Here is a 23,090-nt window from a genome sequence, read left to right as displayed (position 1 = left end):
TGGGTGGCTGTCTTATTAGTGCACCTCAGCCGTTTCACTCAGGCATGCGGCACAGCCAACCATCTGCCACGCTGTGATCCTCTGCCCGGCAAAGTCTCTCAGGTGCCATAAAAAAACCCAGTATCCTTTTGAAGCGTGGTACAAAAGTGCTGACCAGATGAATAAACTCATTTTAGAAAATAAATAAATTAGTCATTTTCCAAGAGGTTGTGTACATATAGAATATTTGCTGTGTACATATGATTTTATATTGACAGTGGCCTGATGTTAACAGCGCAGCATTAAAGGGGGCAAATAATGTGATTCAGTAACCTGAAATATTATTGATGAATGTACTTAATCCTTCCATCTAGATTACTGGTTTCTTTCCACCTGAAAACACTTCCTCCTGTCCCTTGTTAACAGTCTTTGTCAAACAAGACAAAACAAAAAAAAACTGGCAGACTGTGGTATTTCTACCTTGAAAATCTGACACAAAGGTAATCTATGACCTTTGAAGAGACTATATTGCCACCTTGTGGCTTAAATTGCAGGTTATAGAACAAAAAAAAGGCTCTCATACAATGGGTATGTTTAAATCTTTATTAATTTTGCCACTTGCAAATACCAAATTTACCAAAAGCAGAGCATGAAATTGGTCTCTTGGGTAGAAAATAAATACAAAAAAGCAGTGCAAAGTGCAGATACTTTAGGAAAATACTCTTATGCATTCAGTCATATGAAAATCTTGTCATCCAATCATCAGTCTCTTAAAGTGGCTATGGGAGGGAAATAGCCTGAAAATTATACAAGTCTACTGGTTAAAATGTTGTGGAATGATTTCAGTCATGTATTTTAATCCTTTAGTTTAGTACTGAGCAAGCAAGTGTGAGAAATAAGACTTGTTCACTGCAGTAGTGATACTACATGGAGGTGTACTCATAGAGCGTAAAGCCCCGTCAGGTAGCCTTTGGGGACAATTCCTATACTTCCATTCTTCTCCCCGACCCACCAGCCAAAGCTGTGGTACTCCTGGAAACAGGACAAAGTGGAGACATTGAGAGGATGATAACAGTGTGTTAAGGAGACAACTTTGCTCATCTTAACTGATGTAGTTAACACTAAGCAGCAATTATTTTTCATTTCAATGAATGAAATAACACCATTTCCAACTCAGAAACAATACCTTCGTCCCATTGATCCCATCATATTTTCCTGTTCCCTATCCTGCTTATCTACCCGATGTCGGTTTTGAGACTACACACACTTCCCTCCACTCCACACAAAAACCCTCAGTGTGCATAGAGCACATCACACATAAATCTGTCACAGCGTGACAAGTAATAGCTCCAAATGGCTGTCAGCATGCTGAGATGTGAGGAGGACGCTGTGACGAGAGATCTGAGACAAGAGCAGAATACCCCTCTCTCTCTCTCTTTGGCCAAGAGCCTGACCTCACATCAAAGTCTTCCCAGCTCATGAATCAACACTGGAGATCACGTTCTGTCAAGGTTGAAGGACGAGGAACCTGCACAATGTTTCAAATCTATGGCAAAACTCAGGGACGAGGACAGACCACATCTGTGTCCAGTTATTCCCAGGAGAGGTTAATGGATGTAAGTGATCATATGGTAGTATTAGACCCAGGAAGAAAACATTAACAATAGTGATGCAGCAGCATTGGCAGTTGTGATGGGCCATTCATCACATCAGATAAAAAAGGTGCTTGACCTACTGTCCATGTCACAGCTTTATACATAGTGCATGAAGAAGAAAAAAAGCACATTAGCAAAATTATTAACAGCAAATTAAACATCGCAAGAAACAAACATTAAATGTCACATTCATTTCATTAATGTGTCACATGATTAAAATGACATTTCACAAGCCCCTGAGGGGTAATGTAGCACACTGAAATAGGGTGTGTGTAAGAGAGTGCGAGAACGAGTGTGTGTGCACATTATGACTTCCTGCAGCTAGCCTTTGAAAACAGCAACACCTCATTGTGTAGTTCTGGCTGACAAATAAGTCATGCTTGAGTGAGTGTGGGACACAACATGAGCACACATAAGCAGAGCTGTGGAGGACTAATGACACCACACACTGTGACAACACACACATTAACACAAACACCCTAAACTGGATAATACTTTTGTCCCATAATTTTATTACCTCTACCGAATGAAACGCTCTACAGCTGCTGCATCACTTTACAAGCACAAACTGTACACCCAGTGATAAGGCAAAAAAGATCGGCGGGCACAGTGACAAGAGCAGCAGCAACATGTTTGGACAGCGTTACATTTTATCAACCCATCTAGCCACTTAAGTTAAGTGAGATGTTACATCTTCCGATTAGTTTTATGTGCTGTGACTTGAACAGGGGTGGGGGGGGGGGCATATCCGGACAACACACTCTCCCTCACTCCCAGTCAGGCCCTATAATCAACACCCAGGTCCTGACTGGGGGGTCTCACAGCTGTAACACTACAGCTATTTCTGGCCTGTGGAATGGGGGAGGGAGGCTGGGACGAGGGAGAAAGGAGAATGGGGGAGGAGGGAGCGATTGGGCAGTGGTGGTGTGGTGTGGTGTGGGGGGGGGGCTCGGCTGTCCCTTTAGCTGCAGCTGGCTGCTGCAGTCCAGACAGGTTTTATGGTCATTGCCCTCGCAGCAGGCCACAACCCCCAACACCAAGGTTTCAGCTAATGGCACTCCCAGTCTGAGTGAAAGGGCAACTTGATTCTTGGTCCTTTTCCACACAAGAAGGAAGAGTAATAAACAGGCATTTGGCCATTGAGCATTGATGGGTCTGTCTGCTTTGTGCATTTGTTTCCTTCCATTAGTGCTGAATCAATTAATCAATTAGCTGGTCAACGGAAAATTAACAATTTTGATGATTGTTTTCTTGAGTCATTTATCAAACAAAAATGCCTGCCTTTGATTCCTCTCTGCTTGTATTTTGTACTGTTTCGCAGATGATATTTTTAAATTAAAGCTTTTAATCCATGAATCAGAAAAATAAAATTAATCAATCATGAAAATATCTTGCAGCCTACGTCCTTATGCTCCTGACTGATGAGTCAAAATCATAATTCAGGATTCTGCATATAAATAATGTTTGGAGGTCAGTAGTCACATTCTTCTAAGTCTTCATGGCTTCTAGGAGCCACTAGATGGCAGACTGAATTTAGAAACTGACCTGGTCAGTTGACAGCAGTATGTCTCAGCTGACTACAGGCTCCATAGAAACCAAACCAGACAGGAATTACATCCAGTCTAGATGGTGCACATTTCACACTTTTTTTTTTTTTTTAAAAAAACACAAACCACAGGGTCGACACAGGGCATCTGTAAGCGTATAAAACTCCTTGACTAATTTGCTGTGCGATGTTCAAAAACAAGCTTGTTAAATGTATCACAACAAAATCCAATTCTGCGTTCATATGAACCAGTTAAGCACAAAAGGGCTCCTGTTAAGTTACATAATAAAGGTAAAGAACGGCCCTTCAGTTCTCAATACCTGGCACCCACGCCTAGGCGACAAGCCTCGGAAATTGTGCGTCCACTACACGTCCTCACCTGCTCTGAATAGAGTGGCGGACTGAGCCTGGGTTTCCTGAGAACACACATTCCTATTTGCCGAGGTGAGAGAGACATCTGAGAGGTGTGTGGGCTGAGGGCTGCTCACCGTCTGGCATGGCAGCAGCGGCAGCGTGCTGAAACAGTCCAGATGGAAGTGATGGAATGGCACTCTGTGCCAGCTAAGCCCAGCCTCCGCCAACAGCACTAAAACAGTTTCCGTTGTGACACAACTAATCCCCATCACAGTGCCAGAGAGAGAACCTAGCCCAGTCTGCCTCTTACCATCAGCCGTCCACCTCCAGGCGGTGGGCCAGCTGCTGCCAGTAAAGGATATGAACAGTCAGTACCTCTGAGGGCCTTGAAATAACTCACTTTAGGTGGTCTGAGACCAGCAGAACCACTCTGATGAAAAACCTCAGCTTTTGCATTATAGTTGGGTTTGAGCTCATCCTGACTTCACCGTGGATCAAGAAAACACTCATTAAGGCACTCATTAAAGGACAAATCAGTTGATTTTACTCTGATGAGCAGGGTTCCCCTAACAGTACCTTGCTCAGGATGTAGATGGCATCTCCACGTTTGAAGGACAGCTCATCTGGGAAGTCCCCTATACAGTCCCATAAGCCCTGGTAATAGTTGGGGTAGTCTGTACTCTTATCGACTGGATGCAAACAGGGACAGATAATGATGATAACAAATTAGGTGAGAGTGATCACATTAATTGTACAGGTCTGACACAGCAGTGATTGTTTGTGTGCAGCAAAACCAACAGGAGGCAGCGGAGAGCTTAAAATAGCACTGGAGGCAGACAGTAGCTGTGAGCCAAGTTCATGCTATGCACTAATTCTAAGCAGGTTTTGAGTATGTAGTATGTTCAGGTTGGGAAAGTGATGAACACTATGCTCCCGTAATGCAATGCACAAAGGAGATAGGGGTGCAGCTCAGAGCTGAAAAAAAATAAAACTAATTTTGACAGTACACTGTAAATATTACTATATATTATGCTGTAGACAATTAGTGAGCAGTGTGAAATAGGGTTCAGCTAGTTTCTTGGCAATTAATGTTTTCATAGAATCAGTTGATAGAGATAAATAAAATGGTACTTTTACAATTACAGAACTTCAATAGGTCACTTAGTATAAAAGGAAGTTGGCCTGAAAGTTATTTCCAGCGTTGTGTTAACTTTCAGTTGCACATGTTCACAGAGACTTCCTCTGTAAATGTCACTTCTTCAAAACTGTGACTTTGAAGGGTGACTTTGCTAACTACCACCAAAAACTGTGTGACAGAATGTCAATCAGTCCCATCATATCTTCTGAATATGTAGTGAAAGTTGCTACGCTGTACTCCACAAACTAAATACATCACTGATATCTGTGCTGTCATGAAAGCAGACACATTTCTGTGCTGTGTACCTGCAGCAGGAGGAGCAGGTTTGCTCGCTGGTTCGACCTTTGGACGAGGCTTTGCTGAAGTGGTCACGTCATCCTCTAAAAAAAACAAGGCAATATATTGATGAACAAGCGTGCTATGAATTAAAGGTTATGATTCTTCATCTAATTAGTGGACAGGGAAATAGGAAGAAAATAAACCATTTGAATCAAAAATGAAAGCAAAATCAAAGAGATGCATGCAATTTGGTCATGTTGTGTGGGACTGTACAGACTGTCGCGGTGATATAATGTGTAGCCGACCTGGGAGCTCTTCATAAATGTCGTCCATCATCTCAGACTCAGCTGTATCACCTATAGATCCAATATCATCATACACGTCCTGTTCCTCCTCTTCATCTACTGGGATGATGCCCGTCATATCTACAAAGAAAAGGAACATACATTTGACTTATGCAGACACACGGTAACATTGATTTATCACTCACACACACACACACACACACACACACACACACACGCAAAGTTGGAATAAAATGTTTTTTCACAGTATCACAGTGAAACTTAAACCACAATGAACCTTTGCAAACTGTGTATTCAGGCTTTAACAAAATTGGAGGTATTGAACAATTATTCCAACTTTATGGGCAACAGTGTATTTAGAAAATTGTGTTAATCTTTGGCTTTTCATTCATGAAGACGAATACTGCAGTTTCTGACATTATAGAGCATAATAATGAGTTTTTGTGATTGAAATGGTCCAAACCTCTCAAAACAAAGTCTATCTGTTTCACCCATTTCTCCGCCTCTTTCACTGATGACGCACAAAACTGTGATGAAAGAAGAGACATGAAAACTGCAGTCAGTGCAATATGCAGCTCTACATATATTAATTAACATAAACAAATAATTCTGCATTTATGCATAGTAAAATGTTCCACACGGAAGAGCCTGAATGTTGGAAACACTCATTTAGACTCTTTAAATATGCGTGTCGGGTTGAGTCATTGCAAAGGCAGCAGTGTCAAATGAATGAATAGGTTTTAAAAATAAAGATTTAATGAAGTGCATGTACACACATGCCTTTCCAAGTTTTAAAACATGGCACATCTCAAGTCCACACTTATTTTTTTTAATTTGGGACGGACATTTAGAACGGCAATGACTCAAACCAGCACCAAGAGACGAGCGTACCTGATAGACTCGCTTGTCTGGAGCCGAAATTTCAAAGCAACAGTCTTTCTTTGAGTCTTTCCGTAAGGTGTTGTTTATTTTGACAGTGTACCCATCGATACTGAACTCCCCCTTCTGCTGCTTGTCTGGTTACAGGAAATTAAAACAGGACATTAATGGTTCAGATACACCAACTGCAATGTCACTGTCAAAATCTGGGAAACAAAGGCAGAGCATCCATCCTCTTAAATTTTCTCAAACAGTATGTGAGTCGTAATTGCAAACTGGGATTAAATGAGAAAACAACTGAAGCACCTTTCTCACTGCCGTAGTAGTAGAAAGTATGATGGCTTAGAGCACACCATCTCTTCTGCCACTCAGTGCCAAAAAAGCTGTGATCTACGGACGAAAAACCAACGATAATCTCATTACAGAAGAAACAGATCATTTACTGGCGTATTTAGAGCCGTGTCACATGTCACATATGAGCTTCAGTCCTGTATTTTATCATATGTCCTAAAATCCATAGTAAATTGTTTTGGGGGTTATTTTGTGTCGTGCTCCCACCCTTTCTGCGCTTCTCAAGATATCCCGCCTTAAAGACTGAGGTCAGGTCCTGAGCCGCCACAGGTGGGGACTGCTGGGCACCTGGAAAAAGAGTTGATGAAACCCAAAGAAGTGGGTTCAGTGTTCTTCGTTTCAGTTTTTTTTAAAGCAGAAAAATGACAATTACATTTGTTTCTCAAATACATAAGATAAACAGATGTGTCTGTGACTACAGTTGCTATCACGCATTTGTTTGACTGATGTTAAAATAAGTAGGAGAAGACAGGGAGGCTCCACTGAGCAGCGTTTTGCCTCACACTGGAGGAGGTTCCCCTTGCAGTCTGCAACTTCAATGCAAATGTTCAACTGCTGTGTCAAAGTTGCTTTGTGTGAAAGAGCGGCCATAAAGCAGGCAGCTGCTTACAGCCCATAAACCCCAGACCCCTAATCACCATTTCACAAGGATTTCCCCGATACTTGGTTTAAAAAGTAAATGCAAAAATCTTGCATAGATTGCCATCGTGGAGCATGTACAGGGTTAAAGCTACTGTATATTGAGGAATGTTTTTTCTCAAACTACAGCCATGGCAGAAATTTCCAGTCCCCAGACTGTGGCTGAGAGCAATAAAGCATGCTCTAGCTGTCAAAGGGGTGGGGTGAAAGAGGTGGTGGGAGTAGCAGTTGTGCCCCCAAATTGCTTCCCAAGTATGTTGCCAAGTTACAGTTGGAATGTCTCCCTCATTGTGCCACTCAAAGTCACTTTCTCCACGGAGCAGACCCAAAGATTTGTATATTTTCATGCCAAGATGCAATTTTCAATACTTTAATCCACAGCTTGTTAGCAGTTAGCAAGTCAACTTTGGACATGTGCTAAGTGCTTGTGGCTTACCATCACAAGTCTCTTCATCCTTGTCTGTGCGCTCTGACTGCAATGACCCGCCATCGTTGTTGCTATCAACTTCCTCCTCTTCATCCGTGTCATCTCCGCCTACTAGAGTAAACAGTGTAAAAACAGTGATTCCCCACCTGGTTGTGTCTATCTATGAGACGCAAGCTGTTCATTCGAAGCGTGACTTCCCCATTTCAGGCTGTTTGGACAAACTAACTGCACAGTTTGTTGCGTAACAATAAACAAATAGGCCTAATATTGAAAAGTGTGAAAAAATAATAGCGTTGTTTTGCACAATTTAGATTTTTCTTGAAATCTTCATCGGTAATCATCATTTTTAGAGACCCCAATGAAAACGAGATGATATCCTGATGTGACTCATCCTGTGGCCACTCGATTCATGCTGTAACCTCTTGTTTGGGTCTCGACCCCCAGGTTGGGAACCACTGGTGTAACATATTTTAACATAAACCATGAGAGTACCGTAGAGGTTAAGACACTCACTCTTATCCTTGAAATCGTGCGGGAAGCTGTTGGAGAGACAGTAAAGGGATGTTACAAAAGTGACACATTTATAACCAAAGTCCAAAAGGCCATTTTGCTGTAAAATGCTAACAGACGTACCCGAGTTTGACCTCTTTAATGCGTTTGATGAAGGCTTCCCTCCTCTCTTTCGCCTTCTTGCTTAGATTTTCCCCTTTTAATCCATCACAGATGTAGTTTTCTAGATCTAAACAACAAAAGACCTTTTAAAACACTCACATACAGTTTGATATCATTTAGTGCCTGTGGTGTATTACTTGGCAGTCAAAGGGCCCAGTGCTGCTGCTGCTGCTGCTGCTGCTGATCATCTTACCTTTGAGAGCACAGCAGCAAACACAACACAGCTGTTTGCAGCCTTGATGTCAAACTGCGCATTGTTTGATACTAATCAGCAGGAGAGAAGCAGCAGCTCTGTGGTGAGCCGATGAGGTGAACCTGGTCTAAAACTTAGTCATCCATGTTGACACTGCGCTTCCTCTTTTATAGCTGGACTTTGTGTAACAAGCCGTGAAAGAACACGGAAAACAACCCGTGTTTTCAAAAAAAAAGAGACAAACATTTATCGATATTTTACCTGAAATAAGCGTCGTCAGCTCCTCGGGAATAGCGCGCATTGTGGTGGTAGTTAGTTGGAGGCAGCGATGGACCGTCCGGCCGGAGGGAAACTTCGCTTCACACACGGAAGCAGCAGCAGCAGCAGCAGCAGGCTCAGGGATACGGAAGTTAATGTGCTAATTATTTATCACTGACCGCACAAACCCGCCTGTTGTTCAACACCCACGCTGACGTTTACTGGCCTATCAGCTTGTGTGTGTGTGTGTGTGTGTGTGTGTGTGTTTATATTTTTGACTGCCACTGATGACGAGGAGTTGATGCTTTAATGGAGCAGCGAGTCTTTACTGGCTAATAAAGTCAGCGGATAAGGCATGATCATATTTTTGATTGATTCCAGATAATATTTCTCTGGCACTTAACTCTGCTCGCTGTGACTGACTCACTGGACAAGTTGGGGGTGTCTTTTTATTTTATTTTATTTTATTTTTTATTTTTTTTACAATGATGCAAGCACTTAAAGTTTATGAATATGTCAACACTGTAAATCCAAACAGGGATCATTAATAGTTGAAAAGGCAATTACACGAAACTGTGCAGGTTCATTCATCTGTGGGCCTGTTTCAAGGAGTCTCTGATCTTCTGCTGAGCTGTTTTATTCCTAAATTCACATTTTTAGATATTTGCATCTCATTTGTTCGACTGTTTCAATCAGTGGCAAACACAGTTTTCCACCCTTGCTGATGCAATCAGTGCGAGTCAAAGAGTAAACCCCTTATTTCTTACATCAAGTGAAACCTGTGCCTCCTGGTGCATTCGCTGAAAGCACCTCTTTGTCATATTGTTTATAAAGCTGTCAGTCATTCATTAGTCATCTTTTGACAGGCAGCATCAGCCAGTCCAGGTTAAAAGACTGTGCCTTTGAACTGTATAGCCTGTTGTGGAGAAATGAGACAGAACTGTCAGAGCAGCTCTGGAGGGGCAGTGTGAAGAGCTTCACCCTTTACTTTAGCTGCAGGTGGTGGACGGCGTTTGTCAGTGCTGCCTGACACGCACACCGTCCCCAGAATCACTTCATTTTCCTCAGTTTCACTCCTGCAGATTTAGCAAGACTAACATCCAGACAATATGCATTCTGGTCTTGTATTCGTGCTATAATCAGAGAAGAAAAGATGTGTTTCGGTGCGATCCAGAGATACTTGATACCGTATTATATGACCTACTTAATGTCTTCGAGCAAAATGAAACCTCAGATCATATTCTACTTCTCCTACCTACGTTTTCTGATGTCACTTCCTGCTCAAAGTTATCTGAGCAGCCGGTAAATTCTTTATGAGCCTCCAACCCTCTGTGGTCATTCAAAACCTGACCCCCTCCTGACCCGGTGGTAGTTCCTCCCAGTTTGGAGTGGAGAGGAGAGCCAGCTTGACCTCTGACCTGTGTGTGTGCGTGTGTGTTGTGTGTGTGTGGGTGGAGGGAGGGATCTGCTGGCACAGTGTTGTATCTAGTTTCCCATAAAGCTTCATCTACTCCTCATCGTCATCCCACAGACTCCTCCCTGTGATTGGTTCCTTAACTTTTTATCACTCATTACATGTTTGTAATCAACTCAATGCATGTTGACTGCAGCTGTATTGGCCAGCGAGGTGGAAGCACCAAACGGTTTCATGCAACCATACATAATAAAGAAATGGCATGATCAAATTCACGAATGTCTGATTTTGTCAGTTCTTTATGATTGAATATGCATAAAACCTGTGAATGAATGAAAAAAGGGTAAAGTATGATACATGTTTTATTTTGTGCTCATAAGAGGGGACTGGTAGTATTCTATGGACTAAGTGGATGGACCGTTTTAGAAATATAAACATATCAGGAGAGAGTGCTTGTGGGCAGTCTTGCCTGTACTGACATACAGGCGCAGTCTTAATAATTAAAATTAGCTCAGAGGCTGCAGCACCAAACTAAATCTGACTGCCTCTCTGCCTCCTGGGCTTTCAATAATCGCCCTCATTAGTCCTTGTTTTTAAAATTATCACAATTAGCCATCAATTAATATACCTTGTCCCAGTAGGAGTAGCAGTTCACCACCTCACTTCACCTTTTTTTAGTTATTGCTATGAGGCTCCAACAAGCAGCGTCCTGAGAGCAGCACAGAGAGCCAATAAATGAATCCTGCTCCCTGCAGACTCTCAGAATAATTAATCAGTGTGATTGTTAATCTTCAGATTCCCGGAGCAATCTTTGACTTTAGCTGTTCACCATCAGTACATTTTCCCTAAACATTTAATATCATACAAAAATGGCTGTTGCATCGTGGCCAACGCTTCTCTATTTGCTCTTCATCAAGCCGAGATTCAACTAGTCGGTGCGGAGAAGAATTCCTTCAGCTGTAAATGAGATGTTGAACGTGGATGAAGACCGTTTGGTCCAGATCAACATTAATGTATCTTTATTGGTATACAACAATTTTCTATCAGTAAACAGGATAAATACATTCTGCGGTTTGCCTGATATGTGACCATGGGCTAATTTTTGCAACTGCGCCATTTTTTAACAAGTAATAATTTCAACCAATTTGGAAAAAGAAAGTCTTAAGTCGGCTGCTTTTAATTCACCTTAAATCAATTTAAATCATAAAAAGTTTTGGAAAAACCGCAATGACTTAAGGCGCGATTCTTAATTCAAAAAGATTGTATTACATTGCCGATCAGGCCATAAACAAGCACCCTCAGCGCTGTGAGTTTTATAGGCAATAAAATTTAATTAGAGAGCCGAGAAAAGTCATAGCTTTTGGCCTGGGACTCCTAGCAGGCAATTCTCACTGCAAATGTTCCTTTTCTGGCGTTTAAACATGCAGAGAAAATCAATCTCCTCTTTCTTCTGGTCAGATGAATCACTTAAGTGTACACAAATACCATTGTCACGCTGACAGAATATAAAGAAATAAACCTATGAGAATTAAGAAAAAAAAAACTCAGATGAAACTGTAATTTATTCTTGTTTGTGTTTGTCTGTGCTCACTGCATCTATTTGGCTGATTGTTTTTAGATTGTAAAATCAATACTGCACCACAAGAACATATCAACTTTAGAAAATATCCTCCTGCTTTAAGATGAAACCGTTCATACACTCCTTGTTTGAATACTGTGGGGATTATATGCATGAATTCATTTGTGTTACGGCAAATATTCTGAAATATATTTCGATGCTGTAATGTCCAAATTTACTCTCGTGTCGTGAAATAAGACAACATAGCGCTGCTAATTCCAATCAATGTAAACTTTTATTTCAAGAAAAATATTCTGCTCAGTCATCCATATAAAAATAAACTGTTAGCGTCCTCTTGCAGCCATAAATTGCCCCAATATAGGCTAAATAGTAGCTTTGTTGTTGTTGCTTTAACTTACCTTATGTGAGATCTATTCATTTCAATTCCCTCACGTTTATATATATATATATATATATATATATATGTGTGTGTGTGTGTTGTGTGTGTATGTATATATATATATATATATATATATATAAAGCTATATAAAACCCAAGACAAGAATTAAAGACAGAATGACATATTTCAATAGCTTAAGTTTTGCAAGTCGATTGTTGTGAGTGTTTCTGAGAAAAGGTCAAATGTTTCGGATGATAAAGTCAGAGGACTTTGTGTTGAATCTGACAAACTTGGTGAGAAAGAGGAGGAGGATGAGAAAACTTGGAAATCCTGCAAAGAAACGTCCAGGCCGGAGGAATTATCATTGTCCGGGCCTATTGTTGACACGCAGATAGGAACAGTGGGAGCCGAGTTAGGAAAATGTTTCAGATTTTTCTCATTGCTGTTCAAAGGCGTAACCGCCGGACTTTGGTTGTCCCCATTGTGTGAAGTATTCTGGTGGAAATACCTCTCGCTCTCCAGGAGCGTCCCGGCTGCGCTGCCGTCCGCCGCCTGCTCAAACTCGTCCTCCGGCCCGTCGTCCAGACACGCGTATTTCCCCTCACTGTCCCGGTTCTCCTTGCAGTGGGTCTGCCTCTTGTGCTTCATCCTCCTGTTCTGAAACCACACTTTCACCTGCTTCTCTGTTAAATCCAGCAACGCAGCTATTTCCACTCGCCTCGGTCTGCACAGGTATTTGTTAAAATGAAACTCCTTCTCCAGCTCCAGAAGTTGGGTGTTGGTGTACGCAGTCCTCAACCTCCGGGATGCCCCTCCGCCGCCATCACCAACCTCTAGTACCTCTGGTGAACCTAGAAAAAAAGAAAAAATATTACTTTTTAATCACAGAAAATCTGGCAGCGCAGTTGTATGTGTGTGTTTGTATGTGTGGAGAAAAACAAGCTCTATGGGGTGAAACTTGTGGCAAGCAAGCACGAGGACTTGGAAGATTTATGGGCCCCCGGCAGAATATGATGGGTCTGCGTGGACAGGACAGGACGGAGGGTGAAGATTAATGAACATGCCAGCTGCTGGCCCGTGTAAGAATAATCTATCACTCTCCATTACTGTCAAACATTAACACTCTTACACTGCATCACAAGTCAGTGCGTTACTTGATGAGATTAAGCATGTTTAAATCAAAATCCTATACTGGCTTAAAGGGACGCCCACGCTGCACAGGTCCCGGGATGCAGCTCCTTGCAGAGGGGAATCCTCAGACAATGAGGAGCCTTTTGCATGGAGGTTATTAATCATCATGTCTTGCCTTGGGGGGAGAAGTAGAGTGGTGGGGAGTCAGTCGTTGTCGCAGCAGCAGAAGCAGCAGAAGCAGAAGCAGCAGCAGCAGCAGCAGCCTGGTTTCTCTTGATGCTTTTCTTCTCCTTCATCCACGGGTACTCCGGGGGAAGGGATGCAGCCTGCAGCGGGCTGCAGCCCTTCAGAGCCTGCTTTGAGCGGCTGTGGCGTGGGTGGATGCCCGGGTTCAGGCCGGGGAAGGTCTGCTCAAAAGGAGGAGGAATCAGTGTCGACTGTGAAAGCGCCGAGCTCTTGATTGATGAACTTTGAAATGCATCACCGACAGGGTTAGTGAGAGATGTCAGGCACTCAGCGAGCGACGGCTGGCTGTTGATAAAACCACTTTCTCGCCCAAATTCGTAATTCATCTCCTCCTCCTTGTCTTGAAAAACTCGCTGTCTTAAATTAATTCAGATTAATGAGCAGTTTATTTCCATAAACTGCTAAACTGATATAGTCGCATGGAGACCGCTGTGCCATAAACTATTGCTTTCATGAGGACATGGTTGGAATTAGACCGTGCTGCTTGTCACATGATTGCATCTGCCCAATGACAATTTGGGGTTTTTATCAAAAGAAGCCACTGTCCCCTGTGATTGATCGAGAAAGTCGGAGGGGTAACGCCTCATTCCGGGGGTAGGGGTTGCTTTATTTACACATTTTTTTGGGTCAGTTTGTTCGCTACTCCCCCCCACCCACCCACCCCAAGTCACCCCCTCCCGAAAAGGCACCCAAAAGCCGTGCCTTCTTTGCGCGTCCCCGCAGTCTGCCGTGCGGTTACGCGCGTGTGTGTGCACTTGTATTGCCCTATATGCGTTTATTGGTAGCCTGGCACTTCACAAATCATGTCAGCAGTCACATTTGTGTCTCACAACGCGGCGACGCCCACAGTCGTTATCAGTGCCAAGGCGTTAATCTTGAGACTTCCTTGAAGGTTTGCCTGGAGAGGAAAGCTGCACCAGACACCCAACAACATGTCCACCCCTCCCCCAACACCCACACACCCACACACACACACACCACACGGGAGAGGCAGACAGATAGATAGACATAAATGGTGAAAGAGAGAGCGAGAGAGAGAGAAATTATTTTTTGATTTCATTGTGATTTTGCGTTGATCTGATGTTGGCACAATTTGCGATCTAAACCACCCAATATTTTATGTTATTATATGTAACTTTATCATCGATGTCTTCATGGGAGACCTACTGAAAAAACAATATGTTGTGTCAGTGTAAGAAATCATTGGATTATTAGACAGGCATTTGTCATCATTTCCCAGTTTAACGCTTCCTGTTCCACATCCCATTTCATTATTTTATTTCACCTGTAGGGATAACGTTGACCCAAGCCATCATCCACCCACTCCAGCATTATTGGTTATAACATAGAGGAGAGAGGAGGAATGATTTGCCACTGTGGTGTGAAGCAGAGGAAAGGTGGGGATCTGATGGCTGTTTATTGCTCAGGCTCTAAACAAAGAGCCCTGGTAGCCTGTGTGTGATCAATCTTTCTCACCAAAAGGTCTGACAGCTCCCTGCCCTAAGAACACGTTTAAACCATCTAAGACTCCCTTAGATCATATATGGCCAGGAAGAGGACAACCAGACTCTGGGTAGGCTGTAAGAGAAGTTTTCAATTAGGGAATTTAGGGATTTCTTTCGAGGCACAGATGAGACGCACGGCCATTACGCACTAAGCGTTTTTTTTTCTCTCTCTCACTCGTTCGATAATAAATCAGAAATCTATCTAAAGACGAAAATCTGTCGCTTTTTCGTTTCCAAAAAGGACTTTACTGACACAGAAAAAAAGCAGAGAGGAGAGGAACGGACTTGGTTAGTGGTATAGAAACGAACGGAGCAGCTTTTTCATAGGATCAATTGTTTGCCGAGGTGAGTGGGTGTTGGCATTCAGCAGATATCCCATTCAGTCTCATACCTTTCTCCATGTCAGAGTCCCCGTGAACAAGGCTTTCTCTGGCCTGTTCGGTTTACAATAATTCAGTTCTACCACATTTGCTGGAAATATGTTTTATTTGACTGCATATTACTGTGTGTATTATCTAATCTTTATTTGTAAGGGTGCACTCCGAATATGGGACAAATCCAGAGAACGAATGATGTGTTAATATTAGGCTCTAATAATAGTGAGAAATAACTGACTTAGAAATGAACTACATTTACTTCAAATTTAACCAATTCCATTTGTGGTTATTTCTCTACATTATCATCTAATATTGCCACCTTTGCTTACTGTGCCTGGACATTAGATATCTGCAGATAAATGATGGTTTATACTGACAGTGTTCAAAATGGACACAGGTGTAGAAAACAGAGCAAACAACGATACAAAGGGAACAAAGAGCCTCCTGCGAGACAAATATACATCTGCAGTATTTGATGAAATACAACCTGAAGACTGCATGCAGAGGCTTCAACACATTGGACATTTTATAGTGCAGCTACGTTTTGATTTATGTCTGCTGTTCTTCTCCGGGGCTGTACAGACACGAAGCCACATTCTGCTGCTTGTTTTGAACGAATACAGACAGACAGAAGACGAGTGTCTGGAGGAGCTGAGAGCAGGAGAGACACGTTTCCCGTCTGTTCCCAGACAAGAAGAGACATCTGGGAAGCAAGCAGGCCAAACCTGCGACCACTGACTGTTTTTAAGAAAACATATTTCTGTTACCACGGTTAGCCTTAATTGTCTTGAGGAATTATTTTTCATTTATGGTGAGTGTGATCCAAATGTTTAACCAGACGGAATAAAATAAAAAAATTCAACAATTACCAAAATCTGGTTTTGTTTTTTATTGTGTAAAATGTACTGATGCTTTTTTTTTTTCTTCTTTTTTAATGTGAATTATTTTGGGCGCAATTACGTGTTTATTGTGCGTTTATTATGATTTTTGCACGGAGGTCATGACATTTTAAATTATATTTGGTGACATGATTGAACGTGTTTATAAACGTGTTTATTGCACGTTGTTTCCGTCACCAACGCTGTATTATATCATATATCACATCGTATTCTGCCTGTGGGGGGAAAAAATACAGTGGTATGTTCAATCCAAGTAGTCCTTCTGGAAAACACATTTAGCGTCCAGCCATATGTGTGTGTGTGTGTGTGTGTGTGTGTGTGTCCTGGAAACAAAGCAGTGTTCACGTCAGGATTTTCATATACACTTTTATTCATTAAGCCCTTTGGATTCATGGGAAGATTCTACGCCAGGCGCGTTTAAGGGCCGCAAATCAAACACAACATATGCAGAAATATCGTGAAAACTGAAAAAAAAAAAAAAAAACATTGATATGGTCAACTAAAGAATTAATAAAACACAGGATAATAAAAAATGTGGTATTATGGCAGAGGAATAAAAGAATAGCTTACTTCCAAGATAGCTCACCTTACAAGAGAGAGACCACCCTGTCTGTCAACCCCCTGCCTCTTTTATTCAAAGGTCACTTCTCAGTTGCCATGAAGGTAAAGGCAAACATATATGTGAAGAGTTCAAGGCAAATAACATAATTTAAAATGCATCTGAGATTGATGAAAAAAAATGTACAAAAATGGATTTGGGAATGTACGTTTTAGGTGAAACTGGAGAGTCTGTTTCCTTAAAACTGCATTAATCTGGTTCAATATTGCTCAAAAAATTATCTGCAAAGAAGCTTTAGGTCTATTTAACACACACACACATATCATAGAAGTAACCTGACTATCTGCATCCACTTCTGGAAGTGGATAGTGAGTTCACTTAGCAACAACGGACTATTGGCAGAGAGGATAAGTGGATGAAACAGACCCTCATGTGCTCATGACTTTACTCCCCTGAACTTCTCCTCCAGAGTTCACTTGTAGCCTCCTCTGTCACCAGCGGTGTCATGAGGTTTGATGTATGAGGGGCATGAGAGGTCACCACAAATAACCTCCAAGCAACTTTCTGTTTTTCTGCAGCATGGCACGGCAAACGTCTGTTTGCATGGAGGATATCCAGCCAAACATTCATGGGGATCAGGCAGGAATGCCTTCTGCAGACAGCACTGTTCTCTGTTCTGACCGAGGAGACTTACTGAAGGTTGTATAGTGATATATCACTATCTAATCACAGGGATATCAGTTGTCTTTAATATTGTTACAGTTTTCCAAAAAAAAAAGGAATAAGGGACTTAATGAGTTGCATGTGGGTGACCTTTGAGGGCGAGAGAGGGAGGGGAAGGGTGAGGTGGAGAGAAGTTAGAGGGATGTTGAGGGAAACCAGGAAACGAGGGAAGGTTTGGGGTATCTCTCGCTTTTTAGGAGCTCAAGTTCATTGCTCAGCTGGGGTCCGGTTAGCTCCAGTTCCTGAGAAAAGAGAAGTGATGACGATGTGTGTGTATGTATGTATGTATGTATGTATGTATGTATGTATGTATGTATGTATGTATGTATGATCTCTAATCATCATGTCAGTCTTTCACTTCACTTTAGGTTTCTATACACATCTGTTCACGGTTGCATATTTGTTAATTACATTTTATTCCTTTAAATCCATGTTAGTTCAGTATCAAGGACCCTCAAACTGATACACATCATGCCACAGACCTGTATTTGATAAGACGCATCAGGACAGGGATCCCTGTCTGATAAGGTTTTGTTATTCCGTAACTACATTTAATGTAAATTGGCAGATTAGGAGTGAAGAAAATGAAACCTATGCACACAAGAGTGATTATTATACTTTCTCTCATTGGGCTAACTTTTAGCAGATGGTCAAATCAAAATATTCCTTCTTTTTCTGAGCCTCCTGGAACCCCATTGAGGACCCCTGGGTGTCCTCAGACCCCAGGTTGAGAACCACTAAAACTACTAGAACTATTCACAAGTACAAGATGGAGTCATTTGATAAAGTATTTTGTGCTTTTCTGAGAAGCAGCAATAAAAAGTAAAGGAACCCCTGGCCAAACAGACCCCCACTTTAATTAAATAAGGATCTTTACAGAGCAATTTATGTCACAGATGACGATTAAAGGAAACAGAACACGCAGCAGAATTTGACGATTTACGAGGAAAACGACACAACTGGTGCAGGTCTGTAATAAATGGGGAGTGGTCTCGGTGTGCCGTGAACGCATCATGCAGTTGGAGCATTGTTCCTCAGATGAGCCGCTGCCTCCACCTGCTGGCAGTCAGAGCTCAGCAGCAGCCAGCTGGGCGCGGAGCACTGACTCCATCCTCAGGACACTGGTGTTGCACTCATGTCCTTTAGACTGCCACTTCTGCGGAACTCTGAACTATGTCGTTTTCAACATAAATAAAGTGATGTGTGCGGTGGAATCTATTTGGAAACGATCTCAGTGTGTGAAACATGCTGTTGTGTTAGTGTGTGTGTGTGCGTGTGTGTGTGTGTGTGTGTGTGTGTGTGTGCGTGCGTGTGTGTGTCTGCTGACTGTTGACCTGAGAGCTCCCCTGCAACAAAACAACAAACGGATGTTTCTGCGCCGAGACAGTCTAATTGTTGGTGGACGGCTGTAAAGTAATTAGACGTCTTAAGACAGACCCATCTGCAGCCCTGCTATTCCCTCTGCTGCGTGTGTGTGTGTGTGTGTGTGTGTGTGTGTGTGTGTGTGTGTGTGTGTGTGTGCTACCCCAGTGCTCCAGGCCTGTCCTACAACAATATCACATATTTGACTGGCCGAGGTCCCCGAGCCTCTACATGCTTTGCTTTTTTCGCACCTTATAAACAGTTGAGGTTGTGATTGTGGTTTATTGCACGAGGGCTTCTAGTCTGGCTTGTTGGACGTTCAAGGGGCGAAAAGGTCCAACAACGTAATAGATACATGTACATGCCGTTATTCAGAGGATAATGAAGTAAAATAGATATGGTAAAATAATCTGTGAATTGTCAAATGTGTTGCTTAAATTGCTTTAATTTGCTCTCACTTTGTATTTTTAAATGGTTGCAGCACATCGCTGTGTTGTCCTTTTGTTTCATTTCTGTAAAAGCTTCTGTAAAAGCTTCTTAATCGAATGATCCAAAGATAATTCATGTAATTGCAGGCAATAGTTTCTTTTATATATATATATAATATATATATTATGACATAAACAGGATGCCTCCATTCTGTAAAAAAAATAAATAAAATATATATATATAAATATATTGGCCTTGTTGCAATAAAATAAAGATGCCTATCTCAGTTCCACGGCAATGATATTATTGTAATAGATAATATTTGTTATTATTAGAAACGCAACTTGATGGCATTAGGTTTGACAGAAGCCTTTCTGAGAGACAAAAAAAATCTAGATAGGCCTTTTTTGTAGCATATTTGGGTTGTTTGCGCCATTAAGCTCGATGGTTGCAAAGCAGAAGACGCAGCTGAAGTCTGATTATCTTTTAAATCTTATTTCCTCAAATAAAAACAGGGTTTTCAGTTTAATTCCTTTTTTTGTTTCAAAGTTTCAATTTTCAATAACAGAAGTAAAATTCAGCAAGTTGTTGTGTTTTATTAATCTGTAGTATATATTTCGTTAAACTATGTTAAAGGTGTAATGCTTTAACATTGAGCAAACTGACAACCATTCAATAAGACATGGTACGTTTTCTCATGTGCTATACAAACTAGGCTACTCTTTATTTTGGATGAATCCAGGATCAACGAGGTATTTTAAATGTGCACAGTGTTTTCACAAATGGATCAAAAGGGTTAAAAAAAAAAAACATCTAGAGTGCAGAAACAATAACTTAAACAATTCAAATAGGTAGCTGAAAGACATTCAGGTAGTCAAAGATACTTTCATGCAATTAACAAATAGTTTCCTACTATTTCTGTGCGCCAAATACAACACATCTAAATTCTGACGAGTCCTCTCACAAACATGAAACACTGGATATATTAGAGGAGGGAGAAACAAAAACATCCAGCATTGTTTTAACAACACAAACTTTACAACAACATGTGTAACAGGTCAGGAATATTACGGACATACCTCCCCAGCCCCCCTTTTTCTCTCCCCCCTCCTCCCCCATCAGGCCCTAATCCACCGTCAGTCCAAAACAAGTTAACTGTCTCTCCGCCGGTCTTTGTTTTCTTTCTTCATCTTCATCCTGCGGTTCTGAAACCAGATTTTCACCTGTCTCTCGGTCAAACTCAGGACCCTCGCTACCTCGTACCTACGATCCCGGGGGAGGTACATGTTAAATAGAAACTCCTTTTCCAGTTCGAGGATTTGGTGCTTTGTATACGGACAACGCTTTTTTCTGGTGGGCTTCGCGTGAAGCCAGTTGGATGAGGGGTCATCTGGAAACAGGGGAGTCAAAACCATGAGACAGTAGAGTTAATGCTCTCAGAATAGGGTTCAAAAACAACACTGGTCTGTTGGCTTTACATATTGGGAAGGACGTGCTACTCCTGACAAGGTTTTAGATTCGTAAAGAAAATATTTTTGTGTATTTTTTCACTTTGCACCGAAAAGATTTGAGGATTGAGAAATTCCTCACCAAATTCCTTTGACATATTTGTGTATTTAGCCTATACATACAATGAAGCGTCTTGGTCACCTTGAGGAATATGCCTCGCTTATCTTTAGAGAAGATCGTGTCACTGAGCTAGACGACTATCGCCTCTCTTTGAGCCTAAACAATATTTTCTATAAAAATGTTACGCACATTTTTGCGTCAAGGCTGCGTCATCCAAAACAAATCCTCCACATCCTCATGCCATTAATGCCATTTTCATTCATCTAAATTGGTCCACAGTGTGAGCAGAATGAAATAGTAAAACGCTGCATTGCTTACTTGCATCTATCTCCCTCTTTTCCTCTGCTAACGGGCTCTCGTCAGGGGCTTTGGACGTGGATGTGGTTTCGCAGGGAATCACCGCAAGAGACGCTTCGTTTCCAATGTCAGACAAAAGAGGTGTGTGCGTCTCCAAAGTTGTACATTCAGTACTCCCAATGAGAGGCTCGGGTTTGATCTCATAATGCATGGCTGTCGATGGTAATCCCGTCAAACACAGGGACGCGGACACCGGATCCAAAGCCCAGGAGCGCGTAAACATGCCATCGCTGTCCCCGCTTGTATAATGGTGATGTATATAGGTCGGAGTGGCTGTGTTTGGAGGTTGGGCGGAGATGGGACTCCAAGATCCCCCAAAAATAGAAGATTTCGCCTGCAAAGGGCAAGACTCGTGTCCGCCATATTCGGTGAGCATCGCCTGCTCCACCCCTGCAGCTGATGAGTACCTCGGTGCCATATCTTCCTGCTCGGGAAGAACAGACGAGTCAACATAATAACTCGTTCCCAGCGTCGACATTGCAATAATGCAAAAGCCAAAATGAAAAAATACAACATAAAAAAGCGCGTTATGGTCCCGCTATGTTTAGAGATACTCATTCATTGCATATAATGTGCTGCTTTCCTGCACCAGCAAGGGGCTCAATGCGTCCAGTAAGTTGAACCTTGCCCAAGATTGGATAGGGCGCCCCAAACACGTGACCGTGGGACAGAACAATAAATAATAAATCAGCCTGCTGCTCAAGTAAATGGCCACCATTTTCCCCACCATATTTTAATAGCAAATCCCCGCGCCTTTATTGGGAAATATTACATTTTATAAGCAATAAACGTTATGATTTTTGTCAAGAGATCTTATGCTGGTGTAATCGAACATAGTTGTGATAGAGGGGAACAGGGGGAGTTTCACTTTAAAGCCTCAGTTTGTTAAATCACCAAATAACCTCTTTACTTAAAAGATATATTCATAAAAACCAAATGGGATTAGTTGGTCTCCAAAATAAAATGCTTAATGTAATACCTCCATCTATAAACCTCTTATTATGGGAGAGAAAATTCTGCTTCTCGTTAGTGGCTGGCGTATAAAACATTTTCAAGACTTTTTAAAATAAGATGAGGCAAGCAGAAGTGTGTTTAAAGCAGCGTTGAAGTTTACAATATCAAAACAAATTAAGGGACAGTTTCCAAGACGCGCATAGTGTGTCTGCAGTGCTGTGGCTCTACTTTGAAGGCAATCTAAAACGGAAAGCGGGGTGAAGTTATTTGGGTGCTATATAACAGTCCTTTTTATCACGGGCAATTGGGTTGTTTTTCTTTAGGTTACAACCTGGCTGTCTAAGCTAAATATCACCAATAAAGCTCAGCCTTTGTGTCCTTTCTCTGGCGCAAGCAGACGCATCCGGCATTTCCTACGGCGAGGCAACTGGCAGACTGCAATGATCATAACCGAGGCCTTGTCTGTCCTTTTCTCTTCTCTTGGGCACATACAAGCCTTAATCCTTTCATTTCCCATCCTGCATCTTAACTTCCCGCTGTTTAGATCACAGGGGAGACGCTCGAAATCCTTAGCAGGAGGAGTGTTAAATTACAGACATGGAGAAAACTTTGTATCTCTAAGATTAAATGTGACCGTGACAAAAATGTGCTTCATAATGAAAATCCACAGAAAGAGTTCCTCTTTACGCACAACAATAAAACACTTTATTGCACCTTTTTTTTTTTTTTTTTTGGAGTAATATTGTTTTGTGCGTTTGGGGCAATCTGAGCCAAATTATTAAGAAATTCGACCAGTAATTAATAGTGATTCACTTTTCACAATGCGACGAGTTTTACTGAGGTAATCAAGGCAGTTTCGTGTTGTGGGAGAAATATTATAGCCCAACAACATGAGACTACCTAAACCACTCAACAGCCCGCTCTCCTCTTCA

General features: G+C 41.9%; 3 protein-coding genes across 3 annotated transcripts; all 3 read right to left on the bottom strand.

Annotated features, from left to right (window-relative positions):
• Positions 1-577: 577 nt before the first annotated feature.
• On the bottom strand, positions 578-8,805 carry skap2 (src kinase associated phosphoprotein 2). Its single transcript, XM_070835626.1, has 12 exons — positions 8,679-8,805; positions 8,186-8,291; positions 8,066-8,091; positions 7,562-7,663; positions 6,694-6,774; positions 6,442-6,525; positions 6,148-6,272; positions 5,720-5,783; positions 5,257-5,376; positions 4,978-5,052; positions 4,111-4,223; positions 578-1,011 (listed from the first exon to the last, which is right to left on the bottom strand). Exons 1-12 carry the CDS (start codon positions 8,716-8,718, stop codon positions 919-921), a joined length of 1,029 nt encoding a protein of 342 aa, XP_070691727.1. The 5' UTR covers positions 8,719-8,805; the 3' UTR covers positions 578-918.
• A 3,428-nt stretch (positions 8,806-12,233) lies between these two features.
• Positions 12,234-13,878, bottom strand: hoxa2b (homeobox A2b). The gene is given in 4 exon segments (XM_070835395.1): positions 12,234-12,898; positions 13,354-13,789; positions 13,791-13,833; positions 13,835-13,878. Coding segments are annotated over 4 exon segments (1,188 nt in total).
• A 6,546-nt stretch (positions 13,879-20,424) lies between these two features.
• On the bottom strand, positions 20,425-21,682 carry hoxa9b (homeobox A9b). The gene is made up of 2 exons (XM_070835761.1): positions 21,166-21,682; positions 20,425-20,668 (listed from the first exon to the last, which is right to left on the bottom strand). The coding sequence occupies exons 1-2, from the start codon at positions 21,680-21,682 to the stop codon at positions 20,430-20,432; spliced, it is 756 nt and encodes a 251-aa protein (XP_070691862.1). The 3' UTR covers positions 20,425-20,429.
• Positions 21,683-23,090: the final 1,408 nt, after the last annotated feature.

The sequence above is a fragment of the Pempheris klunzingeri genome, chromosome 8, assembly GCF_042242105.1.
Source record: "Pempheris klunzingeri isolate RE-2024b chromosome 8, fPemKlu1.hap1, whole genome shotgun sequence".
In the NCBI taxonomy this organism is placed as follows: Eukaryota; Metazoa; Chordata; class Actinopteri; order Acropomatiformes; family Pempheridae; genus Pempheris; species Pempheris klunzingeri.
This window is presented reverse-complemented; position numbering and strand designations above follow the sequence as displayed.

Bases quoted from the DNA above. Each gene is read 5' to 3' on its own strand.
- skap2 (XM_070835626.1), bottom strand. From the start codon at position 8,718: ATGCGCGCTATTCCCGAGGAGCTGACGACGCTTATTTCAG. The intron at 6,775-7,561 runs GTAAGCCACAAG...CTCTTTTTCCAG, and splicing joins GGATGAAGAGACTTGTGATG to GTGCCCAGCAGTCCCCACCT. The intron at 6,526-6,693 runs GTGGGAGCACGA...TTTCGTCCGTAG, and splicing joins TCTTGAGAAGCGCAGAAAGG to ATCACAGCTTTTTTGGCACT.
- hoxa9b (XM_070835761.1), bottom strand. From the start codon at position 21,682: ATGTCGACGCTGGGAACGAGTTATTATGTTGACTCGTCTGTTCTTCCC. The intron at 20,669-21,165 runs GTAAGCAATGCA...CCCTGTTTCCAG, and splicing joins AAAGAGGGAGATAGATGCAA to ATGACCCCTCATCCAACTGG.